Below are 17171 nucleotides of genomic sequence, written 5' to 3'. Positions count from 1 at the left end.
TTGGAGAACGCAGTTAAATATGCACATTTGTCATTGAACTGGACACTGCGTCACATGTAATTTATTGCGCTCAGCTTTGTCTGATTTACACTAAATCAATCTCTGATAAGGACACTACATCAAGTGCAACATGAAAAACCCAACATGAGTACATGGGAGAAATGCATCTCCCGCAACACAGCAGGAAAATCCATTTTTTTGCTCAATTTCAGACCTTAAAATAATGACAATTTTGATATGGATAGATTTTTACTGTCAGCAGCAGGATATTACAGTTTTTGGGTTGTAAAGTCTGTGTCATTTTTATGCTTCTTTCCTACAACGTACCCTTAAAATGTAATAACTCTGTGTTATTAGATTGCTCATATTAAGAAAATGCCTGTTAGTTTATTTTTTTAACAACCAAGTCTGCTTGCTGTTTGCAGCTGTTATATATAATAATTATATATTCATTATTCTCCCAGAACAATTTATTTCTTTAGGAGTAATCCTAAATTTTAATGCAATGATTAAATGAAAAGAGCATGAAAACAATGTGAAACTCGAAAACTTGTGACACACACTGTATCGTCAAAGTTTATCCTCGATTAAGGGCAAAGTCATTATCATTTTTGCTTCTGATTAAACTGTTTGTGGCATGACATATAATGGAAAATGTGTTACTTAATTCTGCATCTTAGTTTTACTTGCCACAAAGGCCACAGCGATATGTAAACATAACATGGAAATGAATTATTTAAAATGAAAAAATAAATTATTCGTCTATGTTGGGCTGAAAATAAGTGTTTCCTGATCTAAAGCAGCAGCTTTGTTCATGAATCCTAATGATTTTGGGGTCTAGAGGCTGTAAGGAAACGAGCACATGATGGCTGAGTGTCTCCTGTTGTCTGGTTCTGATAAGTGTCTACATTTCTCTACTGAAAACCTACATTTTGTCCGCCACAAGCCGAGGTTAACCTCCGGAGACGTGCACAAAGGACATGCCTGTGCGACGCAACCGAACGAGGAGGACGCAGAGCAAATATTCCCACAAGTTGACAAAAGTTGACACAGGCACAGATGTATTTGACAAATTCCCCTCTTTTGTGCATGTTTAAATGTGAGCCAGATGGTAGTGAACAGTGAGGCTTGGCAAGATGCCTCATTGTGTGTGGAGGCTATAGGCGAGGAACACTAGAGCTGATAAGAGCGGAGGCGCAGGCTTTCTGCAGAAAGGCCCCAAATCCCTCTGTCGCTCACCGTGATACAGTGATTTAATTCTTTCCAGCACCAGATCCTGCCCACGCATGGAGAGCCATTAATACAGGGTGGCTTGGCCTCGTCCTGTTTCCACTTCCTACTGTATCATAAAACTACGCTCCTCGCTTGAATTAGAATGATACAAAATCAGCCATTGAAAAGCTGCATGTTTTAGAAGTTTTTTACTGCCTGGGAGCTGCACATGCAAGATCTCCGAATAATCTCAGATGTTCAGCAAGTGATGTGGCAACTAGTTTAAGGACAACTTAATATTGTTTTTTCCCTTTTAATATTATGAACTAAAACCAGTTAGATTCGGTTTGGATCCATTATGGTGGATGTCTATGTTGGCTACCACTGTGATGGAACACAGCATACAGAATACAACACCTCGGTGCCATATGATGATAACACCACCGTGTTGTTCTCACTCTCGCGTGAGAGGGTGCAGAGGGCTCACCTGAGTCTGAGTCATCCGGGCTAACCGAGCTGAGTAAGTCCTTCTCCCTCTCATAGTCGATCTTGCACAGCAGCTGCCCCTCCTTCAGGACAAACTCGTCGCCCTTCCTCAGCTGCCGGTCGCACACGCAGCAGCAGAAGCAGTTCAGGTGGTAGACGCACTCCAGGGCGCGCATCACAAACTCTGTAGGGGCGATTTTTTCCATGCAGCCGCTGCACTTGGTGGCAAACAACCTGTAGAACAAGAGAGAAAGGATAATTGTGGGTGTGCTGATGATGCAGAAAATGACGTTGTTTTAAAGAAAAACTATGTCACTTTTAAAATAAATAACAAAGTATTTGTCTTTTAAATGCAAAGCAGAAATGATAAGCCATATAACGTGTGCATTTATTTAGTCCCGAAGCATTTTTTGAGTTGCTCGTAAAGAATGAAGTTGGCTTGCTGATCCTGTGGGCAGCCAAGGAGGTGACTCCTTTTGGCAGCAACTCATCCGTTAAAATTTCTAGGGTGGGGGCCCGGCTCTGCGTAATTCCAAGCGAGCTCAGTCATGGGCACCCAAACCTCCTCACAAATCTAAAAGAGAGGCTGGATCATGTTCTAGTGCAGTGATTCCAGAAACCTGATGATCCCAATCAAGCCTTCGCTGACAATCTACACGTTTCTCTCATATCCACGACACTCTATATGCATCAGATACCATATCAGAGACCATGATTCATTGCTGACTACCGGGCTGCCCTTGAGTCTGTTCATATTTAATCTTACTGTCTAATATTGTGCCTCCATGGCGCAACACTGCCTCTATCACCATTCCCTCGACAGCACCTCCGTCTTCTTTTATATCCTTTCAGGACATGTTTGCATTGTTTTATTGGTGACTGAGAGGCATTTAATTTGTTCTCTGTTGTTCAGTAGAAGCCACATTAAATGGAGCAAGAAGGCAGGGAGTGTGGTTGATCTTGTCCAGCCGTAAAGCTGGATTTATTAGTAGCCTCTTTGTTTGCCCTGGTCTGGAAGACAGCTGGCAACCGCCTATCTATTTGTGGTGAACATCTATTTCATTGTGTAAGGCAGGGAGGCAGCAAGAGGAGCAATTGACATCATCTGCTGGTTCGGGACAGGGATGAGCGATAGCGATGAATATAATGTGTAAATATGAGCGGAGGGAAACCAAAGGATGGTTTTGTTATGGTAATGCTGTTATAGGTGCTGATTGAGTACTGATACCGTGTGTGTGTGTGTGTGTGTGCGTATGTGTTCATACGTGTAAGTGCATGTGTGTGAGCAGCTGTATGCACGCTGGAAACACGATAGTGTTGTTTTTGTTGTTGTCTATGCAGCTTTCTAAAATAATTGCTTAAACTCAGCATTTGAGTTTATGTTATCTTAATTACATCCCATCAGTTGATAGACTATTGTACTAGTTCCTTCTATTATGATCACCACCTGCATCTGGCACAGGTAAAACACTTTTTGAACCACCATGCAGCAGCAAAGCAACAGAGATATCAGAAGCTGGCACTCACAGGGTTCATAAAGTCCTTTAATCTTTCATTTATTACAATAAGTTAAGAAGATTATTATTCAACTATGGAAAAAACCTCAAGGATAATCCCTTGAAAAAGAAATGTTGGCGTGTTTCTCAAACAAGCAGGGTTCTAGTTTAAGTGACCTGCCAACCTGAATCTGTCTTCTAAACAAACCTCCGAGTTCAGACGCTAAAAAACAAAAGGCAAGAACAACACTACCCACAAAAAAAATGTGGAAAAAATCGAAACTAAAAACGGAAATCTTGGACACACTCGTGTAGAGATAAACTGAATATTCAGGGACTTGTGTCCAGTTTTTAGAGGGATTAGTGTGTTACATGCTGGGATCAGGGAAAAGAGGTGATGAATCTGTCAAGACAAGTTCCCAGCTCTAACTCTAATGTTTAGCTAATGATTGCCGGCTTAGGGCTAAGAAAGAGAGCAAAAAGTTGAGGAAATGACTTGTTAGCGTGGTTTTGATACGTCCAGGGCTCCGCATTCACCTACGACCGCTCTCTCAAATCTTCTCATCTAGATGAAAACATTCTCATTCAGCCCTCTTTCCTTTCTTCTTTCTCCTCGCCGCGTCTAATCTTGTAAGCCATTATTTTTCTATTTCCCCTCTCTGTCACTTTGCATTATTTTTGCTGCTGTAATTCCTATTCGTCCCTTCTGGAATCTTCCTGTCCTGCTTTGTCCCCGGGTCTAATCCGGACTTTCTGCCTGTTTTCAGTCCCCGGTCCCCATTATCAGCGGGGTTCAGATGGAATAGCCATGCATGACGCCCCTTCTATGGCAACCACACCTCCACAGGAAGGCAACGGCGACTTTTCGGATGGGCAGAGAAGGCCTTTGAGAAGCTGGCAGCAGAAGTAAATCCTTCTCTAAGGAACAAGGAGAATTAGCAGGGAGCAGTGGACTAGGGATTTAACCCTACCCCTCTCCTTTGAAAGGCACAGTCAGTCCCACTCCTGCGGCTAGCCACAATCAAACAGAGGAGGAGTGGGGAGGTGGCAGTGGGGAGAGGAGAACACAAACTCCCTGAATGACACAAGCAGTGGATTGTGGAGGAGCCTAATCCCACTTTAATACCTTTCCAAGTTCAGCTGCTAAAGAATGCTCTTTAAAACAACACCACTGTGTGAGCAGTGAAGGTTGACCAGGGGGAGGCACGCCATTCAACCTTCCCAACATTACCTGATTAGTGGTTTGAGGACCAGGCCAGTGGGCCAAGAGGAGGCGATGTAAATGATAATTTTATATATATAGAAAAACAATAACCATAGCGCAAAGGGAGACTTCACAGCTCTCTGTTAGACTCTACTGGGATATTAAAGATATCAAAGTGCTGTAGGTGTGAGTGGAATCAGACTTAAAGTGATTCAGGTGATCATTTACCACGTTCTGCCTCTACTTGATCCCAGTGACCTGTCACACTAAGACCTGTATTCACCTAAAATCCACTTTCTGGACGTTCAGCTGCTTGGGTAACACGACTCCCAGTGTCGCAGAGGCAAGCTGCTCAGCTCCTTTAAGCTAGTCTGTGTATAAAAGACACCACAAAGAAGACCACCAGCATGACAACCCACGTCCCCGGCTCTTGCTTTATCCTCCTCCCACACCTGAGCGCACAGATCAAGTGATGAGACTCCTCCTGTGTGGATCAATGGCCGCAGAGAGAAGTGTCAATATTTACCCAAGGCCTCCCCAGAACTGGACTCATAAATTAAAAAAAGAGCCCATCTCAGCACATACCTTCCTCCCAGAGGAATCATTACGTCCCTCTTTTTAATCCTGTGTCCATATACCTGTAATCCCTTGTCTGTTCTCTCTTACGTTATCTATAGTTCTCTCTTCCTCTCCGTGACAGATGATCACACTATTGAGGCTTGTAACACTACCAGCTGTGTTTTTAGCAAATGCAGAAAAACACAGACAAAAAAAAAAAAAGAGCATTATGAAGAAGACAAAAGCCATCAGGGACTTGCAGTTATTTTGTCTGATGAACACTTCAGCCGAGCCAAGTGTAGCTGGGAGACTTCGGCCTCTACGCTACTCTTCTTCTTCCCCCCTTTTTCCAGGCACTTTGGAGAACTATGCACTCTCCCTTTGAACAGATTATAGGCAACTTAAAGTGTGACAACATCTTAAGCTCTCACCACATGTTGCCAATGATTTCCCTTCTACAGACATTACATTTAATGCTTCTGCCGCAGTGATAAGCATCAGGAGGACTGGGCGGGATAAAAGAAACCCAGAAGAATAAGAGAGAGAAGAGGTGGGGAGGGAGGGGGGAGTATGGAGCTGCTTATGCCGCTCGATAATCATGCTACATTTAGCAACACGTGCAACAGTCTCACCTCCCCTTTTGCTATTAAACAACACCCGAAGAAACACCATAACAATTTAGGGAAGAATAGCCCGGGCTATTATGTCACCGCATCCCTTCAAAGACAGAGGGGAAGAGGATTATCCAGGCAGCAGCTGTAAGCTATTACTTTGAAGATGGGCTCTTGTGTTTGAGCAGGAAACCTGTGGCCATGCCAATCAGGGCCGAGGTGAGAGATGAGGCCCGGGAGGCAGGTCAGACAAGGGCCTCCGGGCAAGACGAAGGGCATGTGGAGCAATCGGTCAACTGCGCACGCTTCATACTTCCTGATGTAGTGGCCTCATCTCGAACCAGGCTGCTGACCAAGATATTTCCTGGTTTCTTTGCTTTCAAAACAGATGTGAGTCTTAACAGAATAGTTAGATGCTCGAGGAAATACTCTCATCCACATTCTTGCCAAGAATTAGATGATAAGAGTGATACCACTGTCATAGCTGTTGGCTGAAAATATGGCTACTGACCACAGTTGATTAGCTTAGCTTAGCATAAAGACTGAAAACAGATGTGTATAAACATAGAAGCAATAGCTTATTGCTGTTAATATTGGAGAATATGCTTGTTTGCCTTCTTGCCGTGAGATTAAAAGATTGGTACCATTCTCATATCTGTTCAGTAAATATCATTTACATTACATTACAGTCATTTAGCAGACACTTTTATCCATAGCGACTTACAATAATGTAGTCCATTAACTTAGCTTAGCATAAAGACTGGAAATGTGTACTCAGCTAGCCTGGCGGTGTCTGAAGCAAAGAACATGTTCATTCGTGAGCTTTAGGGATGTGGGTTCAAGCATTTTGTCACCTTTGTACCCTGCTTCCAGCATCTAAATTAAGCTTGACTAAGCTAAGCTAAGCTAAGCTAACTGTCTGCTGGCCGTAGCCATGTATTTACCAAAAAAGAGTGGTATTGATCTTCTCATCCTACTCACAGCAATAAAGCATATTTCTCAAAGTCTAAAACTTTTGCCTTAAAGTTTTCCCATACCTCGAAGAAATGTTTACCAAAATGAATTAATAGCTGATTTATTGTCCAAATTTTCAGGTGCAATCTTGTTGTCTGGAAATACAACAAACATCTCCGTCACAGAGAAGGAGCAGAAGTCTTTGAAGTGTTAAACAGACACTTCTCAGCCCCATGAGACATGTCTTAGCATGTGAAAATTGGTTTTTAGCAACAGTATCAAAAGCTTCAGCTCGAGAGGAAAAACATTTGATGCCCAGATGTTAAGGCAAACCTTTTCAACTTTGTCTCAACATCATGAAAATTACTTTGTTATGTATGGTCTGGGACACTGGTTTAAAAATAGCAACCTGAATTTAGCTAATACAAGTGTTTGATTGCTTACAGAAGGGGCGGAGGATAAAAGTAGACTCTAAAAGTTTCACTTTAACACAATGGATGGGCATGTGTAAATATAAGCAGCCAAAGCATATCCTGATTCATTCTTTATCTACGAGGTCAAAACAAACTTTCGGACTGCGTGAATAGCGCAGTACAAAAAAAGTGGGGCCAAAAAATGCTGTCTCCATAAATGATCTCAGTAGCTGACCCCGTTTCATAGAATCAGCATTTCTCTTTGGAGCATAGATTCATGGAGAGTAATGAAGCCAAATAAAAAGTGCCATCCTTCTGCTCCCAAGGGCCAGCTCCAGTCAGCTCTAAAAGCTGCTTAATCACCATCCGGTGCTTACTACATTAGCATAATAATGGCCTTTAAATTGAGGCTCTTTGTTTTTTAATTAAACTCCCAGCAGGTAAAAGTAAAACACATTAACGGGAGATGTGCACACCACTAATAGCCCAAAGGTGCCTTCTTCATCACGCAGCTCTGGCCACAGGGTTCTGCTTGTTCCCCGCACTGAAGCACAGCAACCGGCTGCCTGCGAGCTCACAGGGGAGGAATGAGACGGGCTGATTGCACTTGGCATAGCAAAGACGATAGTGGAGACGTGTTCGGTGTGTGTTGGTGTTTGCATACGCACCTGCCCTACATCTCAGAGGGAACACACTTAGTAATAGCTGCTGAGCAGAGCTACAGTGAATCTGTAAAAAGACACTGGTTACAGTTAGTCTGGAGCGAGGTGTTTCCAGGTTCGTATCCCACACGTCCGCTATTGTGAAAATAAATATGGCCACTTTATTTCTATGGCAGCATGAGCTCCTATGTGCTGGAATGTGCGGCTCCTCAGACGAGGTCCCCGGCCAGACAGACATCCCAGGCATATCTGTACATAACGCTATACCGAACAGCTGCACAAAGAAATCCTAACCCTTAAGTCCTTATTCAAATGATCTCATTCCAACAGGCTGTGTGCTTCCCAGATTACTAAACACTTGAAATACAGTTTGGAGAGGACGAGGCGCTCATGTGCATTCTGACTGACCGCACGAGCATAAAACACATGCAAATAGTGTGCATGTATATCTTTCGTAATTATTGACTAAAGCAAATGTGGGATGGGGTGTAACTTATGCTGCCTTACTATATAAAATACGACATATACACTCCACACTGCGTGTTCATACAAAGCTCCAATAGCAACAGCGGTATGCCGAGAAACGTCTCGCAGCATCAAGCGACCCATGTATCTGCTAATGAGTCACCCGGAAAACAGCGTGGAAATAATCCTCCCCAGCCACACAGGTAGAACAAAGCTCATGGAGTGAAAAGGACAGTGTGTTGGGCAGCAGAGGAGGCTAAGTACACATCTAAATACAAGAGTAAGCAGGCAGGCACACATGATGCTGTTTGGACAGCTGGTGTTCCTGAGTATGTCAAATGAGTAAAACATCGCATTTAGGCTCAGTTTTCAGAGCGCACAACAAACAATACTCTGAGCAACAGCATCGGAAATTATGACTGTTAAGATATATGTTTTTTTATAAAGGCTTTTTTTTTTTTTACCTGCTTGTTTTTTACCTTTTCCCAAAGTGGAGTTGATCCGTTAACAAATAAATGAAAAGACTGTGAATTACAAGGCTGTTATAAAGTGCTCAGCTCTGCCTTTTGTCACTGCAGTAAGTGAAGCAGTTTGTAAGGGCCGTCACCGCTGGAGATGTGACATGTTTACAACGCGGTGCCTCTAAAAAGCCCAACGCCAAGAACAGAACTAAAAAAAAAAATCCCCAGACAGCTCCTGTTAAAAGCACCTGTAAAATCATCTGCACCCATTTTATATATTTCTTTATGCGTTTCTATCACTGGGTCTCTGTCCTGCCGAGCTAATCTGCGTGAGGTGGAGCAGAGCCCACAATTAGGGGCTCGGCCCGCTCAACGAGTCACAGTGAGTGATTGCTGCTTCTGAAAGAGCTGGGAGAGCGGAGAGAGTGATGGCTACAATAAGTGTAATGGCTATCACATGTTATTGAGCTTTGTCTGACTGTAACTGCCCACAGATACACAAGGTTTTATCTTAAATTAGTATTATTTTTCTAATGAGACTAGACTAGAAATCACGACGCTTATGGGGGAAAAATAACAATTATGGTCTCATGTCCGAATAAAAATAGGGTTCTCAAAAACTAGATGAAGTAACGCTAACATACTTTACTTTCTTTGTTGTAAGAAAATAAATGGACTCATCTTAGTGGATTCAGAGCTGGAATGGTTAAAAAACAACATTTGGATTGGAGGGCTTTATAATTACTATTGACCCAGAGGTTCTGGGTCTAAGAAATAAAACAAACAGTAATATCAGGTGCTCTAAAGCACAAGTCTGCAAATATGCAAAGACAGGGTCTGGTGGAGAGCATCACGCTTTGGCTTCTTTTCTCCGCTCCTAATCTGTGGGCCTACACAATATTAAGACGGCTTTGGAGCCACTTGTGACCCAGCTGTGCACTAATGAAAAATTCCACAGCTCTGTGCAGAGGCCGTTGGAGCTTGACCCCATTCCACCCTGAACCAAGCAATGTCCATCTTGAGGAGTTTACCAGGGCTGAAAGATACTGGATTAATAGGTAGCAAAGGAGAAAGAGAGACAATCTGGGAAAGATTGGAAAAAGCCCTTGTGTGTTTCCCCCTTTTTTCTCTTCCTCCAATCTCCAGTATATTGGTGTGAAGTAAAGTGTTTGCCCAGGTTTTAATGGGCAGAGATGATCTGGAGATCATTGTGATGGAGGCTGGTTGGATGAGGGGGATCTGTTTATTTAACAGAGATTCAGTCTGAGCCCAAAATTAGTTTGGAGGGTGAGAGAATGTGAGGCAACTAGGAATTAGATCCGGATTCATGCGCTTGTGATCCTGTTGCCCTTGATTCTCTGTCTCTGCGTCTTAACCAAGACAAAAGAAAGAAGACCAGGCCGGGTAAAGTCTGCCGACTGGATGATGATATACAGTGAGCAATTACAGAGTAATGTACACCATGTTAACGACTCAGACAAGTCAATAAGCGCTCGTAGTTTTTCTAAGGATGTATATGTTTTGGTCTGGTCTGCCTTTCATTATCTTCTCGGCATTTATTTATCTGCACTAAAATGAATTTAAAGAACACCCAGATCTCATCTCCTTGAGTTGCTAACAATCAGCCACACAAACATATAGGGACGCAGATAACATCTTGGGAAATAGCAAATAAATTGAGAGGAAAATAGACAAGAACTACAATGAAAATGGTGCAAAAAAAAAAGAATGAATATAGCCCGTTTTTTTCATGACGGATGGACATAACATCATCACAATTTCAAAGAAAATATTGAGCAAAAGTTTAAAATTAGACACAGCTGACATTACAAGTTGAAAATCAGATGGCGGTAGGATGCATCAATTAAGCGGGATCGATTCCAAGAGTTTCACCCAGGGCAACCTTCCCCACCAATTTAAATTCTCATCAAAACCAATGATAATAACCCACGTCTACAGGAGCATCCAGATCATTGACGCTCTTAAAGTGCCACATACTTTAAAAGACAATTCCATCCTTGATATCCTTGGGGGAATAGGGCTAAACAAGGGTTGGGGGAGAGGGGAGGGGGGTGAGAGAAAATGAAAAAGGGAAAGCAAATGAAAAATAAACATTGTTATTGAAAGACAGGATGCTTTAAGACCCGGGGGCCAGGGATTAACATTCAGATTAGCATTCAAATAATATATTTGAATTTCTGATCAGCGATCCTCTTCAAAGAGCTAAATCCCAAGATTAGCAGGTGTTATGCTAAAAAGCTGTGTTTTTTTGTCAGGAACGTAGCTACACTAGCCAAACAAATATGTCTTTGAGTGCGAGGGTTCTGGCATGGATGTATGGCTGTAACCATGGCGACTGACTGGTAGTTAGGAGCCCAGGAGAGGGGTGCAGTGTTGGAATGTGTCAAACAGACAAGAGGGGCGAGCACACACACACACACACACACACACACACTCACACACACACCACAGAGCAAACCAAAAAACCTGCTGGTTCACTAAAGACCATCCGCTACATTATTGAGACCACCAACAAATTCCAGGGATCTTTGGGTCGACAGGGAAACGAAAGGTCATCTTGCATCATCATCATGATTTTTCATGAGTTTTCATCATGTTTTTATTTAAGGGTGTCTGGCTGAGCGAGTCACACATAAAAGTGATGAATTTGTATTAGAAGAATGAAAAATAAACGATTGATAGCTCTACTTAGGAACGACATTGTGTGCGCCTCCACTCAGTTACTTCTGACACAATGAGGTTAAAGTAGAGAGGTTTTAAAATACAGCAAGCAACGTGCAAACAATCTACTAGGACGCACGCAGTTAACGTGTTGTTAAAAGTAATCCAATTAAATTTACCACAATTTAACAATTATATTTCACGTAGGGTACATCAAGGGTACTAAGGGTTTAACTGCAGTAATTTTTATTTCTGATTAACATTAGACACTGATGATGATTCAATCATTTTCTATATTATCATCATATACCCACGGATGCAACACAGATAACTGTTAAATCTGAAATATAAAGAAATATAATTGCGTTGTGTTACCCTGTTAGATATAAGTGACTATTGGTGCAGAATAACTAAACACATTTACTATTGTGCTTCAAGGGAAATTGAGGTACTTGCTAGTTATAGATTAAGACTTTAAATACAAAACATATGATGATCTCATAAAATATGATGCATTGTTTAAACTAACAGTATATAGAATTAGCTCCACCTTGACCGAGTACAGTAAAATTCTAATAATCAAATAAAAATGTATAATGGTACAGCACCCACATGGGCTGTATTTTAGAATTATGAGTACTTTTAAAAATATTTTTTTGATACTTTAACTTATACTCAAGTGTCAATTTTTAAAGCAGGACCCGTTACCAATAATGAAGTATTTTGCACATAACTTTTACTAAAGAAAAGGAACTGAAGACTTCATCCATCACTTGCCGATGCAGACGTGTTAACAAAAGTATCCTCAACTAATTTACTGCAGAATCATCTGCTGTTTAAATGTATATTTATATTGCTGATTGCATTGTTTTAGTCTTTGTGTTATCTTTAAAACAAACACCTGCAGCACATAACGCTTCTGTTGATAATTTCCTCATTGTTAGCTACGCATTCCACACGAGGCACAAAAAGAACAATAAATGAATTGTCTGGACTTGCTGCAACCTGCATTGTGTACGGGTGCGTTCGTGTGTTTAGTCTTGAAAGGGAAATTATCTTTCCGTCGTAGCTAGTGTTACTGTGAAACTATTTAGTTCATGTCTTAAAGCTTTCAAGCATGCATTTTGCCCCGAGAGGTCTGGCAGAGGAGTTCTCTGATGCCCTTTCTCTCTACTTTTGTCTGTCTTTCCCACACACCGCGCACACCGAGCACCTCTCTGTCATGCGGTTGGCAGAGTCTAAAATCTGATCTCTCCAACTGGAAGAGAACAGGTTCGGCAAAATTCCCTTCTCTCCACATGGAGCCTTGAAGGCACAAAATGGAATGGTGAAGCATGGCGCGGCACGTCTGGTCTCTTCGCAACCCCAACTGACAGTGTATCTGCATGGCCCTGCGGCGCTTTCCTCGAGTCAACTCAGTGATGTTGCCGTGGCCCTTTAGTGAGTGCATTATGACCCCTAACAGAGCACTGACAGACTTTGTTTCCCCCGTGCTTTAGCCTGTGACTCAATAAATTGACATCGCATTGTAGTGACGCCCCCAGAGATACAGGTGCCTCGACTCGGATGATTCATACATATAACGCCTGGTTAAACGGCCTGATATGAATTCTCAAGAGAGGGCGATGCGGCAGCAGCTGTAGTTATGCATATTTGGCTGTGAACAAGGCCGACCTCACCGGTGCCCCTGCCACTCATTGTACACATGATCGGGCCGATATGGATGCTTATTTGTCTTCAGAGGCGATGACAATGTCTCCCGCCGCAGTGACACCCGTGGTCAGCCCTCTCAGCAAGGAAAAAAGGTTTGTATTCACGAACCAATTTTACACTCTCTTTAGGTCCAGGAGTGTCTTTGTGTGCCGGGGAGCAGCCCCATTCTCTGCGGCTGTCTGAAAAAAGCAGCTGTTTCTATAATGCTGTGGCAGCACTTTATGTTGCAGAATGATAAATGAAGGGAAAGGGGCAGAGCTGAGGTGCAGCTGAAGCACGCACACACGCAGAAACAATGGCATAGGAGGGTCCGTGCACTACATGGATATGCTCTCTACGTCTCTCTCTTTCAGCCTGCCTCTCTGTTGCTCACACACACACACACACACACACACACACTCTCTGCAGGTTAGACTCCCATAGCCAGAGGTTATGTGAGCGTGTTGAAGCCGGGGGGGCTAACAGACTGACATGTCCCACCAGTCCCAGTGCAGACCCGGGGGAATGAGGGAGGTTGCGGTCGCTGTCCCACCGGGACCTGCCGCTCCTCTGTCCTCGGGGCAGTCATCTTCCTTTCTACCACCAACCTAATGACAGAGCCCCGAGGCCTCATCACTCCACCCCCCCCCCACTCCCAGCTCCACGCTCCTCTCTCGCCGTTGTCCTACCCAGGTGCCTGTCAGAGGGGTGTCTGCTCTGTGGGGGGTGGAGCCCCCCACAACAAAGCCCCCCCCCCCCCTCCCGCTGCTCCTCCTCCCCATGGCCCCGGGCTCAGCCTTTCATTTTGAAGTGGCGCAGACCAGCTCTGCACCAGCCTGGGCCCTCGGCCTGCAGCCTGCTCCATTGTTTAGCCTCAGAGAAAGACTATTATTTCAACTCAATTTACTGTGAGTAAACACTGAGTGATAAGGCCCCCTGTCCTATGCCTCTCTCACACACACACACACACACACACACACACACACGCTTCTCTGATCCCTCCCTCCCTGACCGTGGGCTGTAATATACACTGCCAACAAATCACTGCTCTCGGCCCATTGCTATCACTGGCTTTAGAATGGAGCTTACTAATTCACTTTCCAACACAGATCAGAGGACAGGCCTCGTGTGTTTCAGAATATGGCTCAACCACCGTGCAGCTTGTGGCCCTATGGTGGACTGTTATAAATGTTAAGCAACAGCATTCTCACATCTTTGCCATACTATTCACATGCTAAACCTGAGCTAATCAGATACAAATATGCAAAGATCGAAACAGCGCTGCGGCACTTCATTAAAACACAGAATTGTAATCACTTTCGGCATCAGTAATATCAAACACAAACCATATGATGAATGTCTGCTCAGATAGATCAGCTGAGCTCAGAATAATCATGATGGTAGCTTTTTTGTGTTTGCTAGACAATGGATGTGGAGTGACTCGCGACTCAGAGCTGCAGGAATGAGACACTGTGGCCGAGTGTATAGTTAACGCTATTAAGAGAGTGACGTTAGAGGGATTTTTCTGTAGCACCTCTTTTGCCTCTTTAAAAAAAGCCTGTTTGTTCTGTTTTTCAACGTTTCACCGCGGAAAAGCCCTCGATCCCTCTGCTGCGTGAGGACCTGTACTATGTCTTAATTATACAGAATTATCAGCCAGCTTTAAATAGCAGTCGTTTGCACTGTCTCCGCCTTATGTGGCTAATATAATTATTCGGAGCCTACTTTATCTCAGGCAGAAAGAGGCTGACACAGTAGCACAAACTAATGTGATAAAAGCTTAGCATATCAGGGCTTGATTCGAGGTTTTTAAAGGTAAGTGTTTATGACAAGGTAATAATGCCTCATGTAAAAGGCTGGCCTGTAAATTGGTTAGTTAAGGCATGATGGATGAGGGGGAGCCTAACCTTATTTCCAATAGAGCCTCTTGATTTCTAGAGCTGTGGATAATGAATTTGATTTAATTAGACAATCCCTCATCTAATTAAGAGTGGGAGAAATCTGACCCTGTGTGTAGTCTTAAAACGGGCACTACCTTGAACCATAAGGACATCGGATCAACTGCACATTCAGCATTTTGAGAAAAAAAAGAAACCCTTTGTTAAACAGTCGTCACATTAGCCACAATGACTATTTATCCATCCTTCATGAAATAAGTAACAAAAACTTAATCATTTACAAATATGATTATTGCATGACATAAAAACAAACTACCAGCCAATTAAAAACAGAGTTGAGAAGATGGTACTAGGGATTAGGAAACAGCTATAAAGGTCCAATTAAAGTAGTGATTCATCATCAGATTATTAATGAAGCTTGTGAGGGTCCTCTGCAGTATTGGTAATGGGCTGCTTGGCCTATCTTCCCCTAAACCCTCTGGGTAGACCTGCTCCTTACACTGCCAAGGTAATCTCTTTAAAGGCCAAGAAGATCCAGCCCACCAGGCCCCCAAAGGCATCCTGTAGTTGCTCCCACCGCCTGCTATACTCTGCGCTTCACCTCCCAGGCTTGACAACTCTCATTATGGCTCCAACTTTTCTAGGCTTCACCTTAGAGAAAAACAAAAAAAAAAACCTCTCTCAACTTGATCATTCTGACAGCCCCGGGTGTTGTATTTGTCATCCTCCGACTAACTGGACGTGCTCGCGAGTGCCGGGGATCTGAGGAGAAATGATGTAAAAGTCTGCCTTGTCCAGAGTCAGATATCCACAGCCAGTTCTGATTTGCGTCCGGCTCTGAAGATGTCCGTGGGTGTGGGAGGATAATATCTCTCCAAAATATCTCAGATCGGCCATTATTACTGTGTATGCTAGAAAGCCGTACAATACTTATCATTGACAGTCCATCTCCTAGTGCCCCTTGTAAGTCCAAGAACCAGCTCACAACACACAACCCCATAGATGCTTAGGTAGCCGACAACACTGCAGATCCAATTACCTGTAATACACACTTCAGTTTATCTCACTCCCAGTCATTATCTAAATTACCAACATATTATTAAGGTACCTGCTGCAGAAGTGTGTGTGTTTCTCTTTGTCTCCTAATAGGGCCCAAAGGGAATGCTGTTTTGTATGTAACCCTCAGTGGGCTGTAAAGGAATGGGCTTTATAACCGTTTTTCCAAAACGAAGGCATGCGGGAAGCACAGAACACTCCACCATTATGCACCAAACACAAACGTATCTGTCATGACATGGTGAGTGGTGGAATCAGGAGATTAATTATGTGATTGTGAAGAAAGGAGCCCGGCCCTCAGTCGGAGCGGTCCCTCATTACATTACCTCGGCCTCCAGAGGAACCCAATTGACTTTGGCGGCACACGGCTCCTCCACGGAAGACCTACACTGATTGAGAAGTGTGACAACTATTAACGGTTGATTTTGCATGGCCTCAGCAGCAGTAGTGCTGCTCTAGTGTAATTCCAAACCACTGAGGTTAAAAGCCTCTTTTTGTGACGTTTTGGGACTCAGTTTCCCGCTCTGGACTCTTATTCAAATTGATGGAATACTTTTGGATTTAATTTACCTTCTCCTCATTATAACCACTCAGGTTCTCTTTCTTGACTCAGAGATTTTGTTTTCCAGTGAAATCCAGAGTTAAGTAAGCTCAGAAAAAAACAAATTCCTTAAAAACCATGAATAATCCTGGTGCATTTTATTTCAAATGGAAGTGCTTTTAAAAGCGGCAGAGTGCATTGCTTTCAACCGCCAACATTCCTTTTAAGATCATAGATATTAAGAAAAAATAATACCCTAAGAGGAAAGAACCTCAAACTGCAATCATGTGTTTAGCCGTTGCATCTACAGTTTTAAAAAGACTGTGCTTTCTTTCTTTGTTCAACAGTCACTATGTTTTGTTTAATGGTGGCACATATTCAATGTCACAAGCCCTCTAAGGGAGAACTGAAGGCCAATAGCACCTCGTATCATTCAAATCATGTCCATGCAAGTGAGATGTACTCTTGACACTGGCTGCTCCTCGGAGAGCTATATATGCAATTGCAGAATAGCTGCGGCTAGAAAATGTCTCATCCATAGGGACGCTCACAAGCAATAACACACCAAATGAGAGACAGACAGCTAGATTGAATAGAGAGACAGCTAGACAGGCAGGGATCAAGTCCAATCCCGCTCCCGTCATCTGGCTGTACGTTCACAGGTCAGGCTTAGATAATCTAATTCCTGGGCTTTCCCACAAAAAGCCAAGTGCCACTCAGGAGAAGTGGCAGGGAGAGAGAGAGAGAGAGAGAGAGAGAGAGAGAGAGAGAGAGAGAGAG

The 17171-nt window shown here is 43.2% G+C and overlaps 1 protein-coding gene across 1 annotated transcript in view; it reads right to left on the bottom strand.

Annotated features, from left to right (window-relative positions):
- lmx1bb (LIM homeobox transcription factor 1, beta b) overlaps positions 1-17171 on the bottom strand; it is a 44157-nt gene that overhangs the window by 5185 nt on the left and 21801 nt on the right. The window contains exon 3 of the mRNA XM_031849206.1: positions 1700-1932. Coding sequence (XP_031705066.1) covers positions 1700-1932 — 233 coding nt within the window. The remainder of the gene's footprint in view (positions 1-1699; positions 1933-17171) is intronic.

Source organism: Anarrhichthys ocellatus, unplaced genomic scaffold, assembly GCF_004355925.1.
Source record: "Anarrhichthys ocellatus isolate YVR2014 unplaced genomic scaffold, GSC_Weel_1.0 scaffold9, whole genome shotgun sequence".
NCBI lineage: Eukaryota > Metazoa > Chordata > Actinopteri > Perciformes > Anarhichadidae > Anarrhichthys > Anarrhichthys ocellatus.
The sequence above is the reverse complement of the archived record's forward strand: the minus strand, read 5'-3'. Positions and strand labels throughout refer to the sequence as shown.